Raw genomic sequence first — 22,308 nt, forward strand, 5'->3', positions numbered from 1 at the left:
GATAACTGAAATAATTTCCTTCCTGGATCAGCGACGCGAATTTATCGTGCACCGTTCATGTTTACTCGTCGCCTAGACTAGGATGGAATTACATCCAACGATGAGAATGACGAATTTTATATTTGTTAATGAATCGCTATGAAAGTAGCACGAATGGATCGGTGAAGTTCTGCCGAATAAAATGAGTACAGACACGACTATGTTTGAACTATTTGAAATTATCCTAAATTAGAAGATTTTTAATAAAAAATGTCGTCCGAATGACGCCTTATTTGGACTCATTTTCATCGAGAAAGTATTGCCGATCCATTGGTAACACATTGAACACGATTAAACGTCGTCAATAAAGAATTAATATAGCTTCTTTGTTATGTTTGTTTTGTATGCTCGCGCGGACATAAGGAAGGGAGAAAACTCTGTACAATGTAATGAGGAGTATGAAAATGTTTATTTCGCATTAATCGTGTCACATCGATACGCGTGGAGCGTTGCTTTAAAGTTTCAATGACTCGCTCATTGTTGTTTTGTCTCGCTAACTCTCGATGTGTTCTATTCACTCTGCGTGTCGTGCGGTACACGCGCCGCTCAGCCCGATTGAAATAAAGAAAGTCCATTTCTGGATTAAAATCATCCACCATACTCGTCATAAGTCTGTGAGCGAATCCGAGTTTCTGGCTCTCATTGAGGGCTCGCTTTAAAACTACGATGGATGACAAAGACCGACGAGTATTGCGACGAACAGAAATTCTAAGCGGCTCCTTCTTTACAGCGTTTAATTTTTTTAACATACATTTCTTCCAAAAAATTGAGGTTTCAAAAATAACTTTTAGTATTAATTAATTCACGGACGAATGTATGATCGAGAAATAATCCTTTCTAAAGAGTGGAATAAAAATTCATGAAATAGAGGGTTGAACGTATCAGATGCCACCCTTCTTCTCGTCTTTGACGTCCTCAACGTAAATATTTGCGATTGGAATGCCAGCCAACGAGGTGACGTGGGTTCTTTTGCCGTATATTCCAGGATCCCTGTTGCGGGACGGTGCAACAGTACAACAGTCCATGAAACTATCGGATTACGATCAGCTGTCTTGGAACATTGCCGCGTTAACCCTCCATCGCATTATTTTTTATTTTTATTTCCACGAAATGACGCACACTTATCGAGAAATAAAAACTAGAAAACGATTTTTTTCTTTTTAATTTTCTCGTCGGCGTATTAGCTATTATTGCAAAACAAAATTTTTTATAGTTTTCATTACACCTTGTTGAGAGCATTACCAATGGATTGGGAATGTTTCCCTGACGAAAATGAGTCCAAACACGACCATATTTGAAACATTTTTAATTATACGTTTTTGAAAACTGATTGGAAATACGTGTAACTAAAACTATTCCAAATATGGTCGTGTTTGGACTCATTTTTATCGGGGCAATTTCGTCAATCCATTGATACCGCATTTACCGAGATACAATGAGAAAAAAATTTTCAATTTTCATTACTGAGTGAAATTCCTTCTCGTACGTGTATCTTGCTTATGCAAGTATGAACAGTGGTAGGGACGATTTCATTACTCTTAAGACGGGGTCACCGTTTATTTTTGCAACCCCACGTATGGTTAATAAAAATCGAAATTGTCCGTGGAACGGACGATGAAACGTTCCTACCATTCTCAGAGAATCTGTTACGAGGTTGCGACGAGCAGAGAAGAAAGACTTAAGGAGAGTGGGTGGTTGCGATATGACAACGGAGGGGACAAGGAAACAAGACTATGTCGATCACAGGACAGATATCGGTCGACTGGATTCGTGTCCCTTTTCCCGTTCTCCGGTCTCCCTTTCTTCTTATCGTGTTGTGCCAACGAATCACGGATATTGATCCGCGAGACAGCCTCGCCTTCGTTCGGTCAATATGTCTCCTCAACGATTTCTAGGTTCGTCTTTCAGACTTCCGTATCGGCCCAAGGTCGTTCCCTTCGGTCACGTCTTTTTTTAGCCATGCATTCCGTACCGAGTACAGTAGCTCCCGCTTTTAAGAGCTAATTCCGACACCGGATTCGAGCAACGGAATTCAACGCGAGCGACAAGACAAATAGATTCGAAAGCATTTTATTTATTTATGCAACGAATTCGCTGAATAAGAACAAAATATCTCAACGAAAAAGGCTGTTTTACAGTCTAATTCAATTGTACTGGTGGTTGCCAATGAATAGTATACAGGGTGTTCGGCCACATCCGGGAAAAATTTTAATGGGAGATTCTGGAGACCAAAATAAGACGAAAATCAAGAATACCAATTTGTTGATTGAGGCTTCGTTAAAAAGTTATTAACGTTTAAACTTCCGCTCGTTCTGAATTTTTTTCTCGAAAATGCGCAGGATTTCGGGGGTATGTCTATTCACCAAAAATGATTGTAATTGACCCCCGCAACTGAAAGTAATTTTTTTAGGTCGATTGAAAATTTTTGAATTTCGCCGAAAATTTCAGAACCTACTCGAATTTTTTTCTCGAAAGTGTGTGAGATTTCGAGGGTATGTCTATTGACCAAAAATGATTGTAATTGACCCCCGCAACCGAAACTAATTTTTCCAGAGTGATTTCAAATGTTTCACTTTAATTTTTTAATAACTTTTTAACGAAGCCTCAATCAAGAAATTGATATTACATTATATTATACATTAATATTTTCCCGAGGGGTGGCCGAACATTCTGCATAGGATATCGTTACGGTAATGTAGATCTCTGTTTCTTTCTCGCACTCGGTATATCCGGATTCACTTTTCTCGAACGCGCAACGGTCACAGCCTCCCGTCTAAACTCGTTCGCAAATGAATTAGCGGGGTCCTAGATTTTGCTGGTTGACAGCGGGAATTACTGCGCAATGTTTTCGAAAAATTGTCGAAGATAATCTTTGGTGAATACCGTTTGTTCGCCGAAAGAATAATCTCGTTAGGAAGTCTGTCATAGCTACGGCTTCCAGCGGTTCCGCATCTCTTCTGTTTCCAACCCCTTGACGCATAGTCGTAAACTGCGGGGAAATTAATCTTCCAAACATTCGAACGTGACTGTTCCAACATTTTATTAGGTATTCCAGTACTATGAATAGATCCTGTAAAATGCGTTATGCGTGTACGAATCGATCAAACATTGGGGGAGATTCTGGAGAAGGTTGTTTTGTTAACAAACTGATGCTGACACTGGAATTCACTAATATGGGGAATAGGAGGGTGGTAAAAGCTTCGTGTAGATTTATATCACAAACATCAAGCCACTAAATTATTCTAGTGTAGGTCCCCTCTAAGTTGTGATGAATTGTTTGAACGGAATAGGGTTCCTCAATTACTTTAGGTCGTTAGAGTATTTTGGTTTAATAATAGTAACAACTGTCTATACTTTGATGAGGTCTGGAAAATCCGATCTTATATAACCTAAAAATGGTAATATGTAGTCAGCTTGCTATATATAGAGGAATAATAAAGCGAGATAACAGGAGATATGAAAAGGAAAGGAGAGAGCATTTCATTCTGGGCCTGCTGGTGGACACTGCAACATAGGATGGTCGCTCAAGGAGCGTATACTATGTAGGAACAGAAGGGTCTGTCGAACGCTTGCGAGAGAGAAAGGTCGAGCGTAGCCCTCTGGTGACGAGTACGGGAGGTGTCGCCACAGTAAGGATAATATAATCTGTATTTACTCTATAAAAGCCTTACTGGACAATTTTGGTAGCGTTGTATCTTACACTGAAGGGACTCGTGCAAATGTAGGTGGTTTAATTACAAAAAAAAATTGCTACGAAGTAACAGAATGACAGAAAAGTAGCCCTTAAAAAACGTAACAAACCAGAAGCGGTGATTTAAAAAATGTCATTTAACAAAGTTTGATACTGACAATGAATCTTCGATCGCCAGCTAAAGTGTAATGTTCTTTTTTGTTGCAGAGGTCAAAATGGAATTGGAGGACCTGATGTCCGACATCAAGAAAACGGCCAACAAAGTCAGGGCTAAATTAAAGGGTAAGTATCATGATTAATACTTAAAGTCAAATAGAAAGCTATTTCCTGGTATATCCGAAGGGTCAATATTTATCACGTCGAGTGCCTAGAGACCGTTATGCATTTTTATTTACGTCGAACGAGACGTTATAGGGGGTCAGTCTTAACGTTTGTATACAAAACATTGATAGTTTATTATGTAAGTAAACTCGTAAAAATCTATTGGTAGTAGTAAATGCTATATTTAACGTTACTGGCCATCGGTAATATTCTGAGGACGACCACTAAAATGCTGGCTAAAATGGTTCCTGTTAATTAAAACAAAAACAAATTATATTTATAATTCTCCATATACTATATAACGCTCGACGCGCTAAAAATAGTTGTAAACGACGTAGAGCGTAGGTAAAAGAACTCCTTAGGCGTTCTCCTCTCGTTTCTTGATCCTCCGCTCTGTGTACACTCGCTCGTTCAACGGTGACACTGTCTCAACATTGACATTTCGTTTTCTGGTGCGCAGTGATAGAGCAAAATATCGAGCAAGAAGAGCACACGAACAAATCGTCGGCGGATCTCAGGATACGCAAGACACAGCAGTCGACGTTGTCCAGGAAGTTCGTCGAGGTGATGACAGAGTACAATCGAACGCAGACCGATTACAGAGAGCGGTGTAAGGGAAGGATACAACGACAGCTGGAAATCAGTAAGCGTGGCCCTATGCGTTCGGCTATTCCCATTTCGTATGCGTGAGAGCGCGTCAACGCACTCTTAGCTCTCTAAATACCATCTTAACCGATCGATTTCGCCGCTTGCAGCGGGGAGGACGACCACTAACGAGGAACTAGAGGAAATGTTGGAACAGGGAAATCCGGCTGTGTTCACGCAAGGGGTAAGAAACGTTCATTCGTTTCACCGTTCAACAGCCACGGGCCTGGAAAGATCAGTTTTGGGCTAAAAATCAATCTGGTATCCACGACTTTCTGCAATCCAATGCCATCGTCCTGCTCCCTAAAGTCCTACTCTTCTGGCATAACAGTTACACCTAATTAGGACACCTATCAAAGTATCGTAGAATAATTTGTTCAATAAGTTTTAGAATTAGAAAGGAGCTTAGAAAGGTTGTCTATGATCTAGACGAAATCCTGATACTCTTTATTGTCCTGATCATGTCCAACCATTTTTGACATACCAGTCACGTCTAGTTACTAGACCAGGACAGTTATCAAAGTATTCCAGAGGAATTGTTCAATAAGTTTTCCTTAGAGAGATTCTCTATGATCTGGACGAGATCGTGAGACTCTTCATTCTCCTGATCCTATCCTAATAACAGTTACACCTAGTTACCAGACCAGGACATCTATCAACGTCTTCCAAAGGATTTGTTGAATAATTTTTGCTTAGAAAGATTTTCTATGATCTGGACGAGGCTCCAACCAAGCTCAAATCGTTCTTATACAGAGTGTTGAGCTACTCCTTGGGAGAAAATTTAAGGAGTGACTCTAGACACCAAAATAATCAATCTACCGTTTTTCATTTAAGTCCCCTTCTCATGTCTGATACGGTTGGAATTTCTTCTAAGACTGATCTTTCCCTTATGCGTACTGTACTGCGAGAGAAACATGGTGTTTTCAAACTGACTAATCGTTGTCCCCTTCTTGTAGATTATCATGGAAACGCAACAAGCGAAACAGACCCTCGCTGACATCGAGGCCCGCCACGCCGATATTATCAAACTAGAGAACTCGATTAGGGAACTTCATGATATGTTCATGGACATGGCCATGCTGGTAGAAAGTCAGGTAAGGCAGACGACGGGCACGAACGATTATTTAAATTTTATCTCAGGTTTATTCGTCGTGTACAATTAACGAGGCGTTCGAATTCGTTGATATTGATTATTTATTCCGATTTCGTTCGTTCGTATTTCATTAATCAAAGCTCTCTCGCGAAAGGGAGCAAGCTATGGCAATAATGGCAAGCCTTTTCATAGCCGCCATTGTTCTCTTATCTTCGGGCAACTTTTCACGAGAAAACTGATACCTGGCATTACTTGTAACGCTAATACACGTATATTGCGTGGCGTGCAAGGGACTAAATATAGTGATGAACGAAACTGAACACATTGTATGAATGTTTTCAAACATACTCACGTATCCAAGAGCGATACCATTGTATTACAAATTAGGAAATGATACGTGAAAACGTTATATGCTGTTTATACCTCGCCTTTGTATCTAACGTATACCTACGTTTGTAAATTATTAATGTTCAAATGTTTGATACAATAAATACGAAATGTGTTCGTGTTGGTTCATCGTTGTAAGTAGTCAAAATAACGGCAGTATTAATATAAACATGGTATAGAAAACGAACGCGATGGTAAAAGAAAGTAAAATGGAGGGATAACGTCTCGATCGTTATCGTTAACTGTCGCTACTTCAGGAACTGGGAACGTTTTTCAATATTCTCCGATTGCGACGAAAATGGTCGACGAAAAAGCTTACGATCCGACTAACACTTTCTTCTTCCCTGTTACGCTGTGTGAATTTCGCACATGCACCTTAGGGCGAGATGATAGATCGCATAGAGTACCATGTGGAACACGCGGTGGACTACGTGCAGACAGCTACGCAGGACACCAAAAAGGCACTCAAGTATCAAAGCAAAGCCCGACGGGTAAGTCAATTCCAGATCATCGCGCGAATCCGACGACCTTTCGCCTCTAATTGGTCACTTTTTATTTCTCCACTCTGCCCTAATCTCTCTTGACCACGATCTCTCACGACCATCACCTTCTATCCTCGCCCTTCATCCTTGTTTCCGGTTGTCTTGTTTTACTCTCCGTATGTACCTACTTTATTTAACTCTAATACTTCAAAATCTTTAACGCTTTTCGGTTGACTACGCTCTCCTCTATCTATGTGTGTGTTACTCTTTTCCTTACGGCGCGACATCTAACAACGAACGACGCTTTCTTTCGTACTTAACAAACGTGCTTGTCACCTGTACGATCGAATCGCTGCTCGCATATATATGTTTGTATGTATATATACAGGGTGTTCGGCCACCTCTGGGAAAAGTTTTAATGGGGTGATTCTAGAGGCCAAAATAAGACGAAAATCAAGAATACCAACTTGTTGATGAAGGCTTCGTCAAACAGTTATTAACGTTTAAAGTTCCGACTGTACTGAATTTTTTTTCTAGAAAGTGGGTAGGATTTCGAAGGTATGTGTATTCACCAAAAATGATTGTAATTGACCCCCGCAATCGAAAATAATTTTTCCAGAACGATTTGAAATTTTTGAATTTAATTGTTAATAACTTTCTAACGAAGCCTCCATCAACAAATTGGTATTCTTGATTTTCGTCATATTTTGGCCTCTAGAGTACCCCATTAAAATTTTTCCCAGGAGTGGCCGAACACCCTGTATACATATGCATACATATACGTGTATCTATGTATGTATGATGTATGTATTATCTAATATATACATATATATGTGTATATATATATACACACCCACGAACCTATTGTTTATACCTACTTACTCGTTTCGTAATACGTGTTTATCCATATACATGCATCATTGTATACATATACATATGTATATATATATGTCTCTCTGTGCCTCTCTACTTGTGTCGCTTTGTTCCGTTGAACATGAGTGTGCTAACTGTGCCTCCAAACTAAAAAATGTTTGAGATCGTGGACTGTATAAAATTGAGTGCGCCGGTCAGGTGGAAGGTTCGCGAGAAATGAACATGGTGCAAACGTTTAAACAAGAATGAGAAACGTCGGTTATTATGCGTTATTTCAAACACATAATACCTTTGCAACTATATTAACATAATTAATGCGGTGTGTGTGGCTTGATTACACGGTGTATGTTTCATAACCTCTCTCTACGTCTACATGTATACCTATATGTATGTGTACGTATATACATACACGCACAACGAATACACGTTCACACGTAATATTTAACTTTGGGTGCAACATCCTTCGAGCCGATCCACCGGGTAACTGTAAAATACGTAGTGATGGGAATGATACAGAGACAATAGTATCGATAGATTACTCGACTCAGCGTGAAGAGGTTAGGTACGTGCATGCCTAAACCAGCGGGTCCCGTCCTCGTCACTTTCTCTTCTATGTTTGTGCATACGCTGTTACGAGTCCCAGCCAGTGGTTTCGTTCAAACGAGGTTTAATCGATACGAAAGAAGCAGTCGCAGACTGGCTTAATTTCGAGCAATTATCTTTATCGATTTGATTTTATTTCTCAAGCCAAGTATATTTATAGCAGCTTCGACGTCTCCTCGGTATTGTACGGCATCGGTGTGGATCGAGTATTCATTACAAAAGTTTCAGTATCAGAAATTGACGCCTGGTATAGCTCAACAAATTTAATAAGGTCCCTGTGGGAGTGGCCTGAGCAAGGCGGGGCGAACGGTGGGGACGAGGACGAGTAATTCTACTCTCTGTCGAACAAGCGATTCCCTATAGATGCTCCACATCGTTTGAGTTGCGAGAGATCCTCCTAAATATATTCCGCATTGTATCAACTTTAACCCTGTTGTTTCTCCGAGTTACGGCACAACGTTTCTATTCCTTCGGGTTAGATTGACACGATTCGCTTTAGCAGCATATGCCAACGTTTTGTGGTCCGTGGCCTCTTTCTGAGTTGTATTTCTCTTTGTGCGATAAGCAAATATTAACAGTCCATGAAAGTTTAAATTTTAATTTGGGTCTTTATTTTAGGGTATTTATTTTAGGTTAGCTTGTAAAATAGCTTTTTGGGTCATTTCAAGATCGTATCTAATGTCGTCGAACTCACCATAACAATAACAATAATAATTTTAAATTTGTTGAGTTATACATAGATTTTGCTATAAGATCGTTGGAATATTGTCGATACATGATCGTATCAGTCCCATCGCTACATCCGTCCTATTTTCCACTAGTTCCATTTGATCTTCGATTCCATTGGACGTCGGTGTTTAAAACCAGCTATTTCCCCCACTCGTTTCCATCGGCCCTTATCCTTTGGCACGGCAGGGTGAGTTGACGAACCGCCATTGAGCATTTCATCGATCACGTGGGTCAGCGGATACCGCGTGGGCCAGACCCGAGGGGAGGTGATCATGGCTGAAGAATGGCGAAGCAAAGCTCGTCAAGGTAAAACGTTAATCAGACTGAAAAATGTTTGATCGCCGCTGGATCGGTTCTATCTATCAGGTCTTTCCAATCTGCATCGTTTTCGTACCCGCGCCTCGACTATATACGTCCCTGTATCACTTAAAACATCTTAGTATTTGCCCCCTTGAACTTTCCCTTCTAACATTTGCTTTTATCGTCAATTTTAATGGAAATATTTAGGGTGTTCTGTTTCTCCTGATTCGTGTTATACAAAAAAAGTTGTATCTCTTGCACGTGACCGACAGGAAACAGTTACGATCTGCGAAAGAACGGTTTGAAGAAATTCTAACCTAACCCAGCGTTCATTGTCTGAAGATTATATCGCATCAACAGTGGCAGCCTCTTCCTTATTATCCAGCGGCGATCATCGGCGGTTATTAATTTCATAGTCGAAATTAGGGGTTAGAACAAGGAGTTTCGATTAGAAATTGCAACGCAAAAACCATAGGACGATGGGTATCTAGTTTCCTTCGCAACGTATCGTTTTTTCCGTCTGTGACGATGCCTCCTTTCTCCCGTTTCCTCACATCAGACACACTACAATCGTCGAACGAATCGTATCTGTTGTCGTAATCGACCGTTTCGTTTTGCACGCAGTCCTCTTGACCGCTGTCGAGTATATTTTTTCAGTAGTCGGTATAAAAAGCACAACGTTTCTTTATTTCACTTTTTTAGACATTCATGGGGTAGTTAGAAAAATATTTTTAAAAAGTTCTGGTATTTGAGTTTTGTGTTTCTCCTTTTATTTTATTCTTTATTATTTATGTTACCCTCTACTGGATTTGTGTTGTATTTGTCTATATTTGAATTTCGTTCAATTTCTAGATACGTCTCTACCTTTCCTTTTTGCCTTCTTCTTTTGCTTTGCTTTTGTTTAACTTTCTTGAAACGTTTCTCGATGTAGTCTATTAATTTGTAACCTCGTCAGGGAGAAATTATTTTGCTTTGGAATAATTATTTAAAAATTAAACTTAACATTAACCCCATTGATACATTTATTTATAAATATAAGTGCGTTGCGAACATTTACTCAAAATTTCAGTGATGGTTTCCATGTTACAATAGTCGAAATTAATTGAAAAAATAAGCAAATATGTGTCCGCCATTATCCCTGAAGAGGTTAACGTAGATGGCGTTGTCAGCAGCATGCACGATGTCACGTAAAATCGTCGTATGCTTTTGTCATTGCTTGGGAACAGTCAGAAGTCTCGAATTTAAGGGGCCATTCCACTAAAACATTTGGAAACATAAAATATTAACAGGATTTTTTCATTCCTTAACTATGAAGTTGTCACGTAACGACATCTTTAAAATATAACCTCACAACGTGCAATTAAAGATCAATTATAATCGAGAAGAATTTGTTGGTATACTGAACCGAATAATACATTAACGGCATATTTGTGGTAGTGTGTGCAATCTTCATTTTAAAGAAATAACGAACACTTAAGATGTTAACATATGGGATAAAATTACGAACAACAATAAATATAATTATACAGGCCCCTTGAGTTAAAACGTAATCTTTGTACATATTCGCAGAGCATAGTAACTTCTCGTTAAAATGCCTGATTGTTGTCTCGATAAAAGTTCCAGAATCATCACTGCCATTGTTTCTGTTCATTATTTTCGCTTCACTGTCTCTTCACTCTTCTCCCCCGTCGCTTTCTATTTGTCTGTTTGCCACCGATGTTTCTGTTTCCTCTGGTGATTTCCACGCTGTGTACGATTCGACCGTTTCGGTTGTCGTAGATTCGGTGTTTTGTTTCTGCGACCTCTGATGCGAATCGTATATTTCTTTTTCTGTCCACAGAAATTGACCTTCATCCTAATCTGCGTCTTAATATTGGTCCTGATATTAATCTCCGTACTAATAGCATACGTTCCGAAGAGTAGCTAAAGAGTAAGATACAGGGAGGAGCGGGGAACGTTTTTTTCGTTGGACATGTATGGAAACAACGCGCGCGGCCAAATCGACCAGAGGATTTAATATGATAGAAGGAGGGGGAGGATTGGTCGAAATTCGAAAACTTAATCGCGAGAGAAGAAACAGAGGGACGGAACGAAAATCTAGATGCTTAGCGAGGATCGAGTAGAGTAGGGAGAAAGAAAGATCAGTGTCGAATAACAAATGACAAACAGACAATGTTTAACAAAATCAGGAATACGCTTGACTCTTTTCAGAAATAAGTATTTTCAATTTGAATCTTCCGTTGCATTTTATTTTATCCTTAGTCGTTTATATACTCATGTATTAATTAATATTCGAGACAAATAATGACTGATCTTTTTTTCTCTGCGCGACATTTACCAATTCAGCACAGACCTAGGCAATCGGTAGCATCGACTTCGTTATCTTCCTCTCGAGCTCCAGTTGTTCTCGACTCTAACCTCTACTTCCATAACAACTTGTTTGTTAACGCAATAACTCATTAACAGAAGCTACTTTCTTCCACTAACGCGACGATCGTGCATGTTAAAGGCGCCAGGCATACATTGGTTCATTCTTTGTGACTGTCTACCGACTGGTCGTTCCTTCTCTCGGTTCCCCGCCATCTTTTATTCGATCGATCTTGGTCGATGCTTGAAAAGAAACCCTGTACTCGAGACGAGCAAAATTAAAATTAAAATTCTTAATATCTTAGACTCTATCAAATCGCTGTTGAAAGTAAATCAGGTTAACAGCACCGGTTTGAATACAGTTTTGCTCGTCTCTGATTCGTACAACCAAGGTAATCGTTGCTATGAAATCTTCAAAATGGACGAGAGAAGAGAACGAGTTCGTTTACTTTGCCAAGTATGTACCTTGCTGATCACGATCCTCCACTGTTTCGACTTCGCTCCATCTTCTACTAACCGTATTGGCGTCGATAATAAGCGCTGGTGCTGCTATCGATGGGACTCTTACAACAGCAAAGGGGTAGCTTTTTTCGATCCTTGTGAACGAGAAATAATTCCAAAAATTTCGTAGTAAAAAAGCTATCGCGATTGCTTTGCGTCCCGCAACAACTTCTTTACTCTCCATTCTGCTTATAATTAAAGCGACCGCGCACGTTCGTCGAGTGATCGCAATATTGTATTTTGTTCACAGAAATTGATGTTCATCGTAATTTGCCTGATAATAGTGTTCATCATTCTCATAATAATTCTGGTGTATGCATTGTAAGAAGATCAAGCGACGATGCGAGATATTTCAGGGAACAGTGTGCAAGGCAGTCACGAAATATGAGCCAGCTAAAATGACGCACACGGTTTTCCGTTCGCGATAAGCTCAGTGGGATTGTTTTGCGACCGATTCGATGGATCTTAACTGGCGAATAGGAGATAGAACGAGGTTTGTGACAGGGTTGAGAGGGAAACGGAGAAACAGGACGACGGTGCGAGATATTTTCGGATCGAGAACGAAAAAAAGAGTGTCAAGTTTCACGGGTTATACGAGCTCGACGCTGTTTCATCGATCGTTGACCGACACGTGTTCCAGCGATGTTTTTTTTCGCTTTTTTTTCCTTTTTTGTTCCGGTCTTTGTTTCTAGATTCTCGGCTTCGACTACCTCATGATTTTTACTGGTGTACGCGTGTCGTGGTATTAGAGCTGTTCGAGATCTCATCTCGAATATTCGAGACAATATAGAGGACTTATAGAGACGTATATTATAAAATAAACTCCCCCGTAAAAAGTAATACGTTTGGTACGAAGAGAAAGAGTCGAACTCATCGGTGAGGTTTATCTAGCAGTATCTTCTTTAGACGCGACTAATTGTTCGAACAGTCTCTTATTCCTCGATATTTATTAATATATGTGTGTATTAATTTAATAAAAGATTTGTCGAACTGTGGTCCAGCAGCGTGACGAGGTAGGATTTGCTAAGTAATCCTTACCGATCGAGTTGAATTAGCAAATTCGAAACAAAACGCAGTAATATCGTTCTCCGTACCAAGACTATTAGTATCGCCAGATTACGGATCGAATGTGAGGGCATAGAAGTTTTTTACCAATTTTTTTTTTTTATAAATTTGTGGCTCGGAATAAATGATCCGGCTAGCCCAACTTGTAGCAGGGCCTGGACCAGACTCGAATGTAAAGCGAGACTTTTAATATTTTTAATGCCGAGGAAAAGTAGCGTATTCGTAGCCCAGGCTTAACTTGTGAAAGTGTCAAGTAGTGGTAACGTATAATTTATTTCCGTTCAGTGGTAACATTAGATTAAGTACTCGGGCTAGTACTTCAATGTTATCACTGCAGGGTTAATGTCTGACAATAAATCACGCACGGAGGATCGGGTCTAGCCCGAAAAATCCTTTAAATCTCGTATAATATTAGAAAGGAAAGGGATGAGGTGGTATTTTGAATTTTCAAAGAAAATTAATCAACGCTTGCGAAAAACAATATTAAATGAAACAAATTTTCGTATACAATATTTTTGGTAAGACAATTAACGAGACTTCCTCGTAACTTTACCATAACGTTCACTTGTTATTACATAGCTTGTGTTTATGAGAAACACGTATACAGTTAAGAAAAGTGATCAGAAACTCTTGATATTCTATTTGTCGCGAAGTGTTTGGGGCGTTGCACGCTCGTAGTCACGTAACTACAGTGAAGTCTCGTTTTCTCCGAATGTCCCAAGGTTGTCTCACGTTGTCGGTACCATTCGAAATTTCGAGCAGCTCTGTGCGATGTATCCAATGGCGACGGTCAACGAATCGTTGGGGGAACAGCGCCAGCTTACGTGACGCCACGATTTATTTTTCAATCGTCGCGCGTGTAAGTGTCAGTCGCGATGCCCGACGCGGCGAAACGAAACATAGCGTTTGTCGGAAACGATTGTCCCCGTCGCGAGCAGTCGCAATACTCGCTCGCGACGCGTATTATGTACATAATTGCATTTGTATAGAAACAGGTAATAATATTTACGATTAAGAAACGGTCGAGTTTGTGGAACCGTTGATTCCTTGTTGTTGCGCGCGGTTCAGGCGCAAGAGTAACGCTAGATCGAAAGAAAACACGAGTCGCGACGGTTACGATGGCGACGTGTATCGATTTATTTTTATTCCTCGATCGAGAGGTGCGAGATCGATTCGTCGATCCTTCAGGGAAGAGACAGAATCTTCGCTCGAACGGTTGATTACCGTTGCGAATTTTCCGCTAAGGGTGGGATCCGATGATCCAGCGATTCGAAGAGACGGACAGAAATTGACAGGCACACGCAGAGAGGCACATGCTGCGATTCGAGAGGACACGTGACGTGTAGCATAGCGGAAGGGAGGATCGTAGCTGAACACACGTAACGGTAGCGATGAATCCACTCCCGTTGCGCGATACGTTTGTAATCGATAATTGTGTTTTATGCCGATCCGTTGATGCCGAGCGCAGAAGAAGATCATGATCATGATCTGCGTCGCCATACTTGTCGTCGTTCTGGCCACCACCGTCGGTGGATACTTTGGACTGTGAACGCCGAAATCAGGTAACCATTTAGTATTCAGCAATCCGCAATGTCGAGCCCTCTTTACACGGAGTATGTTTTCACGCGTGCCTCCTGGCAGGCCACTTAGCCATGACTTTAATTGGGCCTGTACTCGATGCCTGTGCTACATGCGTAGAAAAATTGACACCTCTGTGCCCACTTATGGCACGCAGGAAATATCGCACGGGACTAATCAGAAAAATCGTGCACGAAAGTGTATAGCGTGAACTGCCTAGCTGAGCGTACAAAGAATAAGGAGATCACGCTCCGTGTAAAGGAGACAGAGTTTAACTAATTAGCACCAACAGCCGTCCAAGGGATGATAGGAGCAGTTGGGACCGTTCGTATATTTCTCAAGGCGGTCTTGATATCATCAGTATTTTTTTTTCTTTTTTACGTGTATTGTAATTGACGACGCTAGCAGAAAATATTAAAACGAGGAAAGACAGATTATACCGTATAATACAAATAAAAATAATTAACGAAGGTGACCTTCGAAACTTGTAAAAGTTACCGGTAAATTAAGTGCCGAGCAGAGACGAGCCAGTTCCGAATGCTTTTGTAATCGAAACGCGTGTAAAACCCTGAATACGTAGATCGATTAACGAATATCCCGACGCTCCGAGAAGAACGAATAATGGAGAGAGTAACGCGCCAGAGGCGCGCAAATGATGCATGCCGTTGTTTCTTTGCAGAACAGTCCAAAGGCGTCGCCGTCGTGTACGCAAATGCGAGCCGTCGGCAGCATCTGTACCCAGGCAAGTCGGCCCGAAACGTAAGAAATCTCGCCGTTTCAAAGTTGAACGTTCGCCGTCGTCGGCGTGGTCGACATCGACTGCATCGACGGTACCGTCGCAGCAGTCATCCACCGGCTCGGCCTCGATCACGGCCGCGGCGTCGTCGACGAACACCACGTCGACGCTCGCCGCTCCTCGTCTCGCATCGATTGTCGCTGAATTCGTCCTCCTGCTCCTCGAATTACGCCTGTCCAGTACCAGGTGAACAACCAGAACAACGAGACCAGCTCGGAGGACGAAGAATTGCCGCTGCTGCCGCTGTCGTTGTTTGCACGATCGTCTTCTGTCGCTGTCGCACTGTGCCGACCTCGACGAAATTGTTGTAATCCCGGTTTCGTTTCGTTTGGCTTTCAACGAGTCCGCCAACAACAGACGGCTTCGTCGCTGAGTCTCGTCCCGTTTCACGAGCACGCGATCTTTTACACCAAAAAGAGACGGTCTCGCTTTCTTTCGCAATTAAATAATTCGTACTTGGCGCGTTCTGCCCTTACTGGACCGCTAGACGGGCATCCCTCTCTTCCCCACTCACGAGAAACACCGCCGGAAGTAACAGAGACGCGGCACGTGCGTCATCGTGCGGGCAAACGAGAGTAACTCGTCGGTGCATCGTAACGGGAGAGAGGCGGTCGCGACCAGCGCGTTCGCTCGTTGAATCGGCTCGCGGCGTTATTCTCACGGGCAAAGGTCACCGTGGGACTAACTGCGACAGTCGTACGAAACGGAGCCGAGTCGCGAACAAGGCGCGCCACGCGTACCAGGGCTGTCCGGCCTACGAGAAGCAAAGAAACAGTATTCGAAGCAACTGCCTGCGTCCATCGCGAATAACGTATTAGCTGGGCCATTTGATAAACGCGAACGTATCGACGTATCTCGTTCCGAGCCAAGCCTAACACCCAATGGAGTTTTTCTGTAACGCGAGACGCGCTGCTGCGAGGCTACCAAGCGATTCTCTCGTTCGTCGCGCCGTTTTTACGCGTCGGATCTAGGCTCTGGTAGTCGCGTGATAAACTCTACCAACTAAACCCACCCAAGTGCAATCTTTTCACTGTGATTTTTCAACGAGCTTGGAAATTAGTTCTTTACAGATCTCGGATTTCGGATTTCAGATTTCGTGCGCGTTCGAAATAAAATGAACGGATATCTTCGATCCGCGCGATGCTTTTCTACCCGGCGTACACGATCACTCGTTACATATCAGGCGATTGCGTATAATTTCTAAGCTAGACCTCTCTGCGCCGTAGCGGGGCAACGATTCTCGAAAGTAGTAATGTTTGATCGTGATTCGATTCGCGAATGTCAAACGCGCGTCTCCTCTCTTAGTAAAAAGTAACGAGCGTTATTCCATGTGTCGGGTTTCGTCGAACCGACTCTCGTAACGCGAATCTCGTTTAACCCTCTATTGCATAGTGTGTCGATTCAAGAATCTAATCCTGTCGATGTCTAACAACATTTGGCGATTCGATCAACTTGCTGTTTAATTTGAGTATCGATTAATTCATGGACGTGCAAGTAATCGAGAGGTTCCTCGTTGAAAGGTGAGAGAAAATTCGCGCAATAGAGAGTTGAAGAAACGGCGGTAGAGTGGTTTAGCGACGCGTCAGGCAAAAACAGTTTCGTTTAGACACGGGAACTGTCGACCGTCGACGGGGTATCGCGTAACCGTGTCACGAGACCGCGTAGGAAGAATTTCCAAGCGCGTCGCAACCTTAGGATAATTTTTGTTTTACTGCATATATGTATACATAAGTAGCTTGATTCTCGCTTTCGACGCTGTGTCTTTGATTGGCCGACGCTGCTTTATCGAATCGAGAGATCGATGGGGCGTCTTTGACTTTGCGTTGCAGGAAACGCCATTAGGTATTGGGTTCGATCGACCGATCGACGTAAACGTTTCGTTCCGCTACGCGGACGATGAATGTTTTTTTTTTCGGAATCGACGAATACCCATTTCGTTCCTCGGTAGTCCCCGAGTATTTTTGACGGACGTAATCGACGCGCGTCGTATCCCGTGCACCGTTGCAGCAACAGATATCGTTTCGAACCTAACCTAGAACGGAACACTTTTGTTCTCACCGTTTATTTTGCTGCCGCGATACGTAAACGATTCGTTCGTACATTTTGTCTCTATGTTTTACGCGACCCTTCCTGTTAGCGGTCGCGGACAAGGACGAGACACGAGCGTTTAATTTATTCCGGTATGGTACGATATATAGTGCAATACTATACAGTATAATGCAGTGCGACACAGTTTGATACGGTGCTTCTCGAGAATTCAAAAGAAATAGATTCGCGTTCGAAACATTTTGTAAAGATTGCTACATTGTTAATTAAGTCTTCGTTATTCATTTACCGATATTGCTCAAAATCTAATTACATCGTGAAACGAGAATAAAGAACTTGCACACAAATTAGTACTTTTCCTTAGAGGTCAGGGAATAAAAGTAATTTTATTAAATCTCTAAATTCAGTTTACATTTTTATCGAGTTCTTTTGCCTGTAGGTGGAGAAGCACTGGTATATTACACTATAGCACGGTGCAGCGTGATATTGTACAGTACTGTGCAGTGCAGATGAATTAAGTTCGCAGCTGTTGCGTCCGTTATCGCGTACTTCCGAATTGATTGGCGAGCAGTTCGACGACAACGACGACGATGACGGCTCGTGTAATTCGCGAATCCGAACAGACTATTCGCCTCCGTTTATTTGAATGTTTCGAATCAGCGTGGCTCTATCGGTCGTCGAAGATTCGTACGAAGTCGGGAAGAGTATTTCGCGAGAAAAATATGTAAAACGTCTTCGAAACGATCGGTCACGGCGCGGAATACAAGATGTTGGAGGAGGAGGGGAGAAGAAATAAGAAGTAATGTGACGCAGAGGCGAAAAACACGCGAGAAGGAGGGAAGAGGGTATCTATAAAGCTGCAGCAATAATATAATATAGGTGTTACGGGGAAATAATTAACGGTAATACAATCGTCGACGATAATATCTGGGTCGTACCGATATACCGTATGTACACGGGATGTATACATATGTAACACTATATATATACAGAGCAACACGCGCGCGAGAACGCGTTCGCGCGCACGTGAACACGTACCACGCGTGCACGCGTCCACACACACACATACATACATACACACAGAGGCAGACACGTATACGTACACGTACATTCACACACGTACAGACGTACATGCGCGTTACATGTATATATACATAGTTAGTCGGCACAGTCGAAAAGAGTAATATATTAACGATAATAATTTATTATTCGCGACGCCTGTTGCTCGTGAACTATCAATTAAATAATCGCTTTTCAAGCAAGGAACGAGCGACGTTCGTGTTAATGTTTTGTTGATTATATTATATGAACGTTGAGGTGCATATATTTAAAAGATTATGGGTTAATGTTTAAAAATGATATAAAGGTAAAAAAAACAGTTACGCTACACAGGCCACGTCGCGTACGTTGCTGTAATAACGATATTAACATAGTGCGATAATTGTGGTGGTGGCAAACGATGAATACCGTGACGATAATGGCGGAGAAACGGAAGGAAAGTACCATTACGATGATGATGACGATGTCGAGGAGGACGATGATAATGATAAGGATAATTAACGATACTTAAAATCACTTTGCATTGTACAGAGGCATAATAATTGTTAGTTTAGATAGTTACGTTGCCACGATCTATTACTTAATCATTCGATACAACTAAAGGTAAAGTTAACGTGTAATCCCTCTGTCGCGAGCTGATCAACCGATCGCCGGGTAAAACCGTTACTCGGTGCGTTTGTTGTGTCTGGCTTTTCGAATCGACAAAGTTCGAGTTCCGTTCCGTCGTCGGAGTAGACGCCTGTCGTTCGTTTCTGAACACCGGTATCGGGGGTCGCGTGAAAATTCGTTACGAATCTGTATTTATCGCGCGACACACGCCTCGATCGGATTGTTCCGCAGCGAGCGACGCTGGCGCCCTCTTCGACTCGCGAGGTCTCGTCACTTCGTACGGCGCGGCGCGCTCCTCTAAGCGGTGCTTCGCGTCTCCAACGGAAATATCGATTCGCGAACCAAGCGTTCGTCGCTCCGACGAAAACAGTTACTCGGATCTCTCTCACTCTCTCTTTCTCGGTGTTTATTAAATATTTAGATTTTGGTGGTTCGCGAGATTCGTTAAATTGCCGCGAGACGCGAAACGCTTTCCTCTTCACAGACTACCACCACCACACTCGAAGCAATCTTTTGTCGCGAATACGTTGCCGGCTCTAATAGTTAGTCGTTCGACTACTCAACCCGCGTACTGTCCGTTCAGCTCAGTACACACCGAGACGAGAAAGTCGCGAACACGATTTAAGACGCGCGTTGTCCCCTGCGCGCATGGATTTTCTATCCGAGCCTCACCGCTCTGAACAACAATCTATCGTCTAGGTTATTTTTTATTCTAGCTTTAAATCTCGTACGTCGTTAGGGTTTTTCTCTTACGGGCGCGTGTACAGTGACTCTCGCGATAGGAATTGAAGAATTGAACCTTCCTTTCTTACCATCGAATCAGTTTTCCGAGGCACGATAGATTTCGTCGGTACACACCGTCTTCGAAAAAGCTTGTCCATACCGCCTGCAGATGCACGGTCGTCGTTTAGTGGGAAAACGATTACTTCCTAAGCACGCGATGCGTAAGGTAGATGTGCGGAAAGTTTATACGTCGTCGACGGAACAACGTGCACGGCTGTTGCTGCTGCGAGCAGAGTTGGACAAAATGTAATCTGATTAATGATTACCATGTAATCAAACCAGTGATTAATAATTATAATTACTGAGTAAACAGTAATCATAGCAAATGAATAATATAAGTAATCGGAACGAATGTAATCATCAGACATTTTTGATTGCGTCAATAAGTTATTAATAATATTTAACATGTTTAAAATAAATATGTCTGTTACGAATTAATTTGATCCAGGTTTGGCCAGATTTTTATCTAGATAACGAATAACAAATAACAGTAACATAAATAAGGAAAGAACATTTGTGGTTTGTATACGGTATTTGTACACAGTCTTATTTCAAGTTTATACGAGTAGAATTTTATTCTCTGCTAACGAGTCGTCGATGCTGCAGTATTCTTCCGCGCATCCATCTTGCGCATCGTATGCTTAGGAAGGGGCAGCTTCTTTACTAATTACGTCGCGCGTATGTGTTAGTATAGACAAATGTCTCGAAGCAAGGATTACGTACGATAATCGACAGTGCGCGCGTTACTCGGTTTGGCCTAAGAACGAACGAGAGGCTTTCTCGGTAGTAGTCAATCTTTAGCTTCGCTGTTTTCCTTGTTGACGAGCAGAGATCGAAGAGCGAATCTCCGATCTTGTCCCGCGTGCGTTCGTGATTTAGTGTCCGCCTGTCTGTTCGTCTCTCTTTCCCTCTCGGTCTCTGCGTCCCATTGTAAACGATTCGCGCGCCATTCCGTGAATAGCAACGGAAGCTCGAAGAGTTGGTCGTTTGTGATGATTGGCAACCAGAGTAGACTGAACTTTCTGGTAAATATCTGACAACAGAATGCTCGAACAAAGATACAACGAACTCAAGTTTCTAGCCAATGAGCATTTTATTCGATATAAATTAACATTTTTTATCTACTTGCCGATCTTGCACAACAAATATTTTATAATTTGACTAATGTTAGTTGCAATTTTGTGTCAACAAAGTCGTTAAAAAGTCGAACTGAAAGAATTCAAGCGAGTAATAGTAAGTCTGCCTTTTTTTCCAAAAGCTGTTTGATCGAATTATTAGAATTATTGCTGTTATATACTAGCTCTAAAATGTATCTTTGTCAAATCATAGAATATATGCCGAATACGACCCAGCGAATAGATCGATAACGTTAATGTAATATTAAATGAATGCTCGTTGATTAGGAAAAGGGTTGGGCAAAATTCTTATTCAGATAATAATTTCGAATAACGAATAGATGAGGCACAAGTGTCGATTCGTTGAATAAAAATAAATATTTCGATTATAAAATGAAATATTTCGCAACAGATAAAAATTTAACTGTTCGATCGAATAAACATCACGAATACATTGTTATAGGTTAATTTTATTAGTTATTCGAATCAAATTTTGCTCGACTCTGGCTAGAAACATGAATTTCATTCTTGACCCTGACGCGTCGATCTCGTCTATCGAGCGTGGTACGGAAACACAGAAGGCAGACGAAGTGGGAATCGAGGGGCAAGAAATAAACGACAGAAAAATGGCGGTGGGGGGAGAGCGAGAGAGAGACGAGAATCGTGACGAAGCAGAGGGAACGCGACAGAACAAAGTGTCGAGAAATGTACATTGGTCGTGTCGCATCGGTGCAATTATTACTTCGAGAGACTATTTCAATAACCTTATGAGTGTCAATTCCACTTTCAAGCGTAAATCGTAAGTTTGCGAGATGTTTTGAGAAAAAAAAAAGAAAAAAAAACAAACGAACAAAAAATAAAGAGCGAATTCGAAGGGAGGTCGGTGTTAAATTGTTTAACGTTTAAGGAAGGTTGCGCTGGCGCACCTCGTGCGGCGCCACGCGACAAAGTGAGATTACTAATAAATTTACATTACTGAGAAACAAAGTAGGGGAATGAGAGAGCGGGAGAGAAAGGGGAAGAAAGTACGAACGATAAAGCGAGAAAGGGTGGGCGGAAAATGAAGAAAGAGAGAGACACGTGCAACGTGCGAATCTGAATGTTTTGACTGGAAAGTAAGAACGCGTGTATGCGTGGGTGCGTGCGCGAGCGTGTGCGACGAGCGAATGCGAGCGTGAGAGAAATATGAAAAACCAACAGAATTTAGCACGTTCAAAGAGAATACG

General features: G+C 41.8%; 1 protein-coding gene across 3 annotated transcripts in view; it reads left to right on the forward strand.

The window, feature by feature from the left end:
* The window catches only part of Syx1a (syntaxin 1A), a 42,649-nt gene extending 20,689 nt beyond the window's left edge, over positions 1-21,960 (forward strand). Inside the window, exons 4-10 of one of the 3 annotated variants that reach the window (XR_013080684.1) lie at positions 3,938-4,012; positions 4,512-4,694; positions 4,807-4,880; positions 5,653-5,790; positions 6,557-6,667; positions 12,282-14,658; positions 15,354-21,960. Coding sequence is in view for 2 of the 3 variants with exons in the window: in XM_076777756.1 (XP_076633871.1) it covers positions 3,938-4,012; positions 4,512-4,694; positions 4,807-4,880; positions 5,653-5,790; positions 6,557-6,667; positions 11,004-11,090 (668 nt within the window). In the remaining variant the exon portion in view is untranslated. The other 2 variants (XM_076777758.1, XM_076777756.1) reach the window with 2 other exon arrangements.
* The last annotated feature ends 348 nt before the right edge of the window (positions 21,961-22,308 follow it).

The sequence above is a fragment of the Colletes latitarsis genome, chromosome 11 (assembly GCF_051014445.1).
Source record: "Colletes latitarsis isolate SP2378_abdomen chromosome 11, iyColLati1, whole genome shotgun sequence".
NCBI lineage: Eukaryota > Metazoa > Arthropoda > Insecta > Hymenoptera > Colletidae > Colletes > Colletes latitarsis.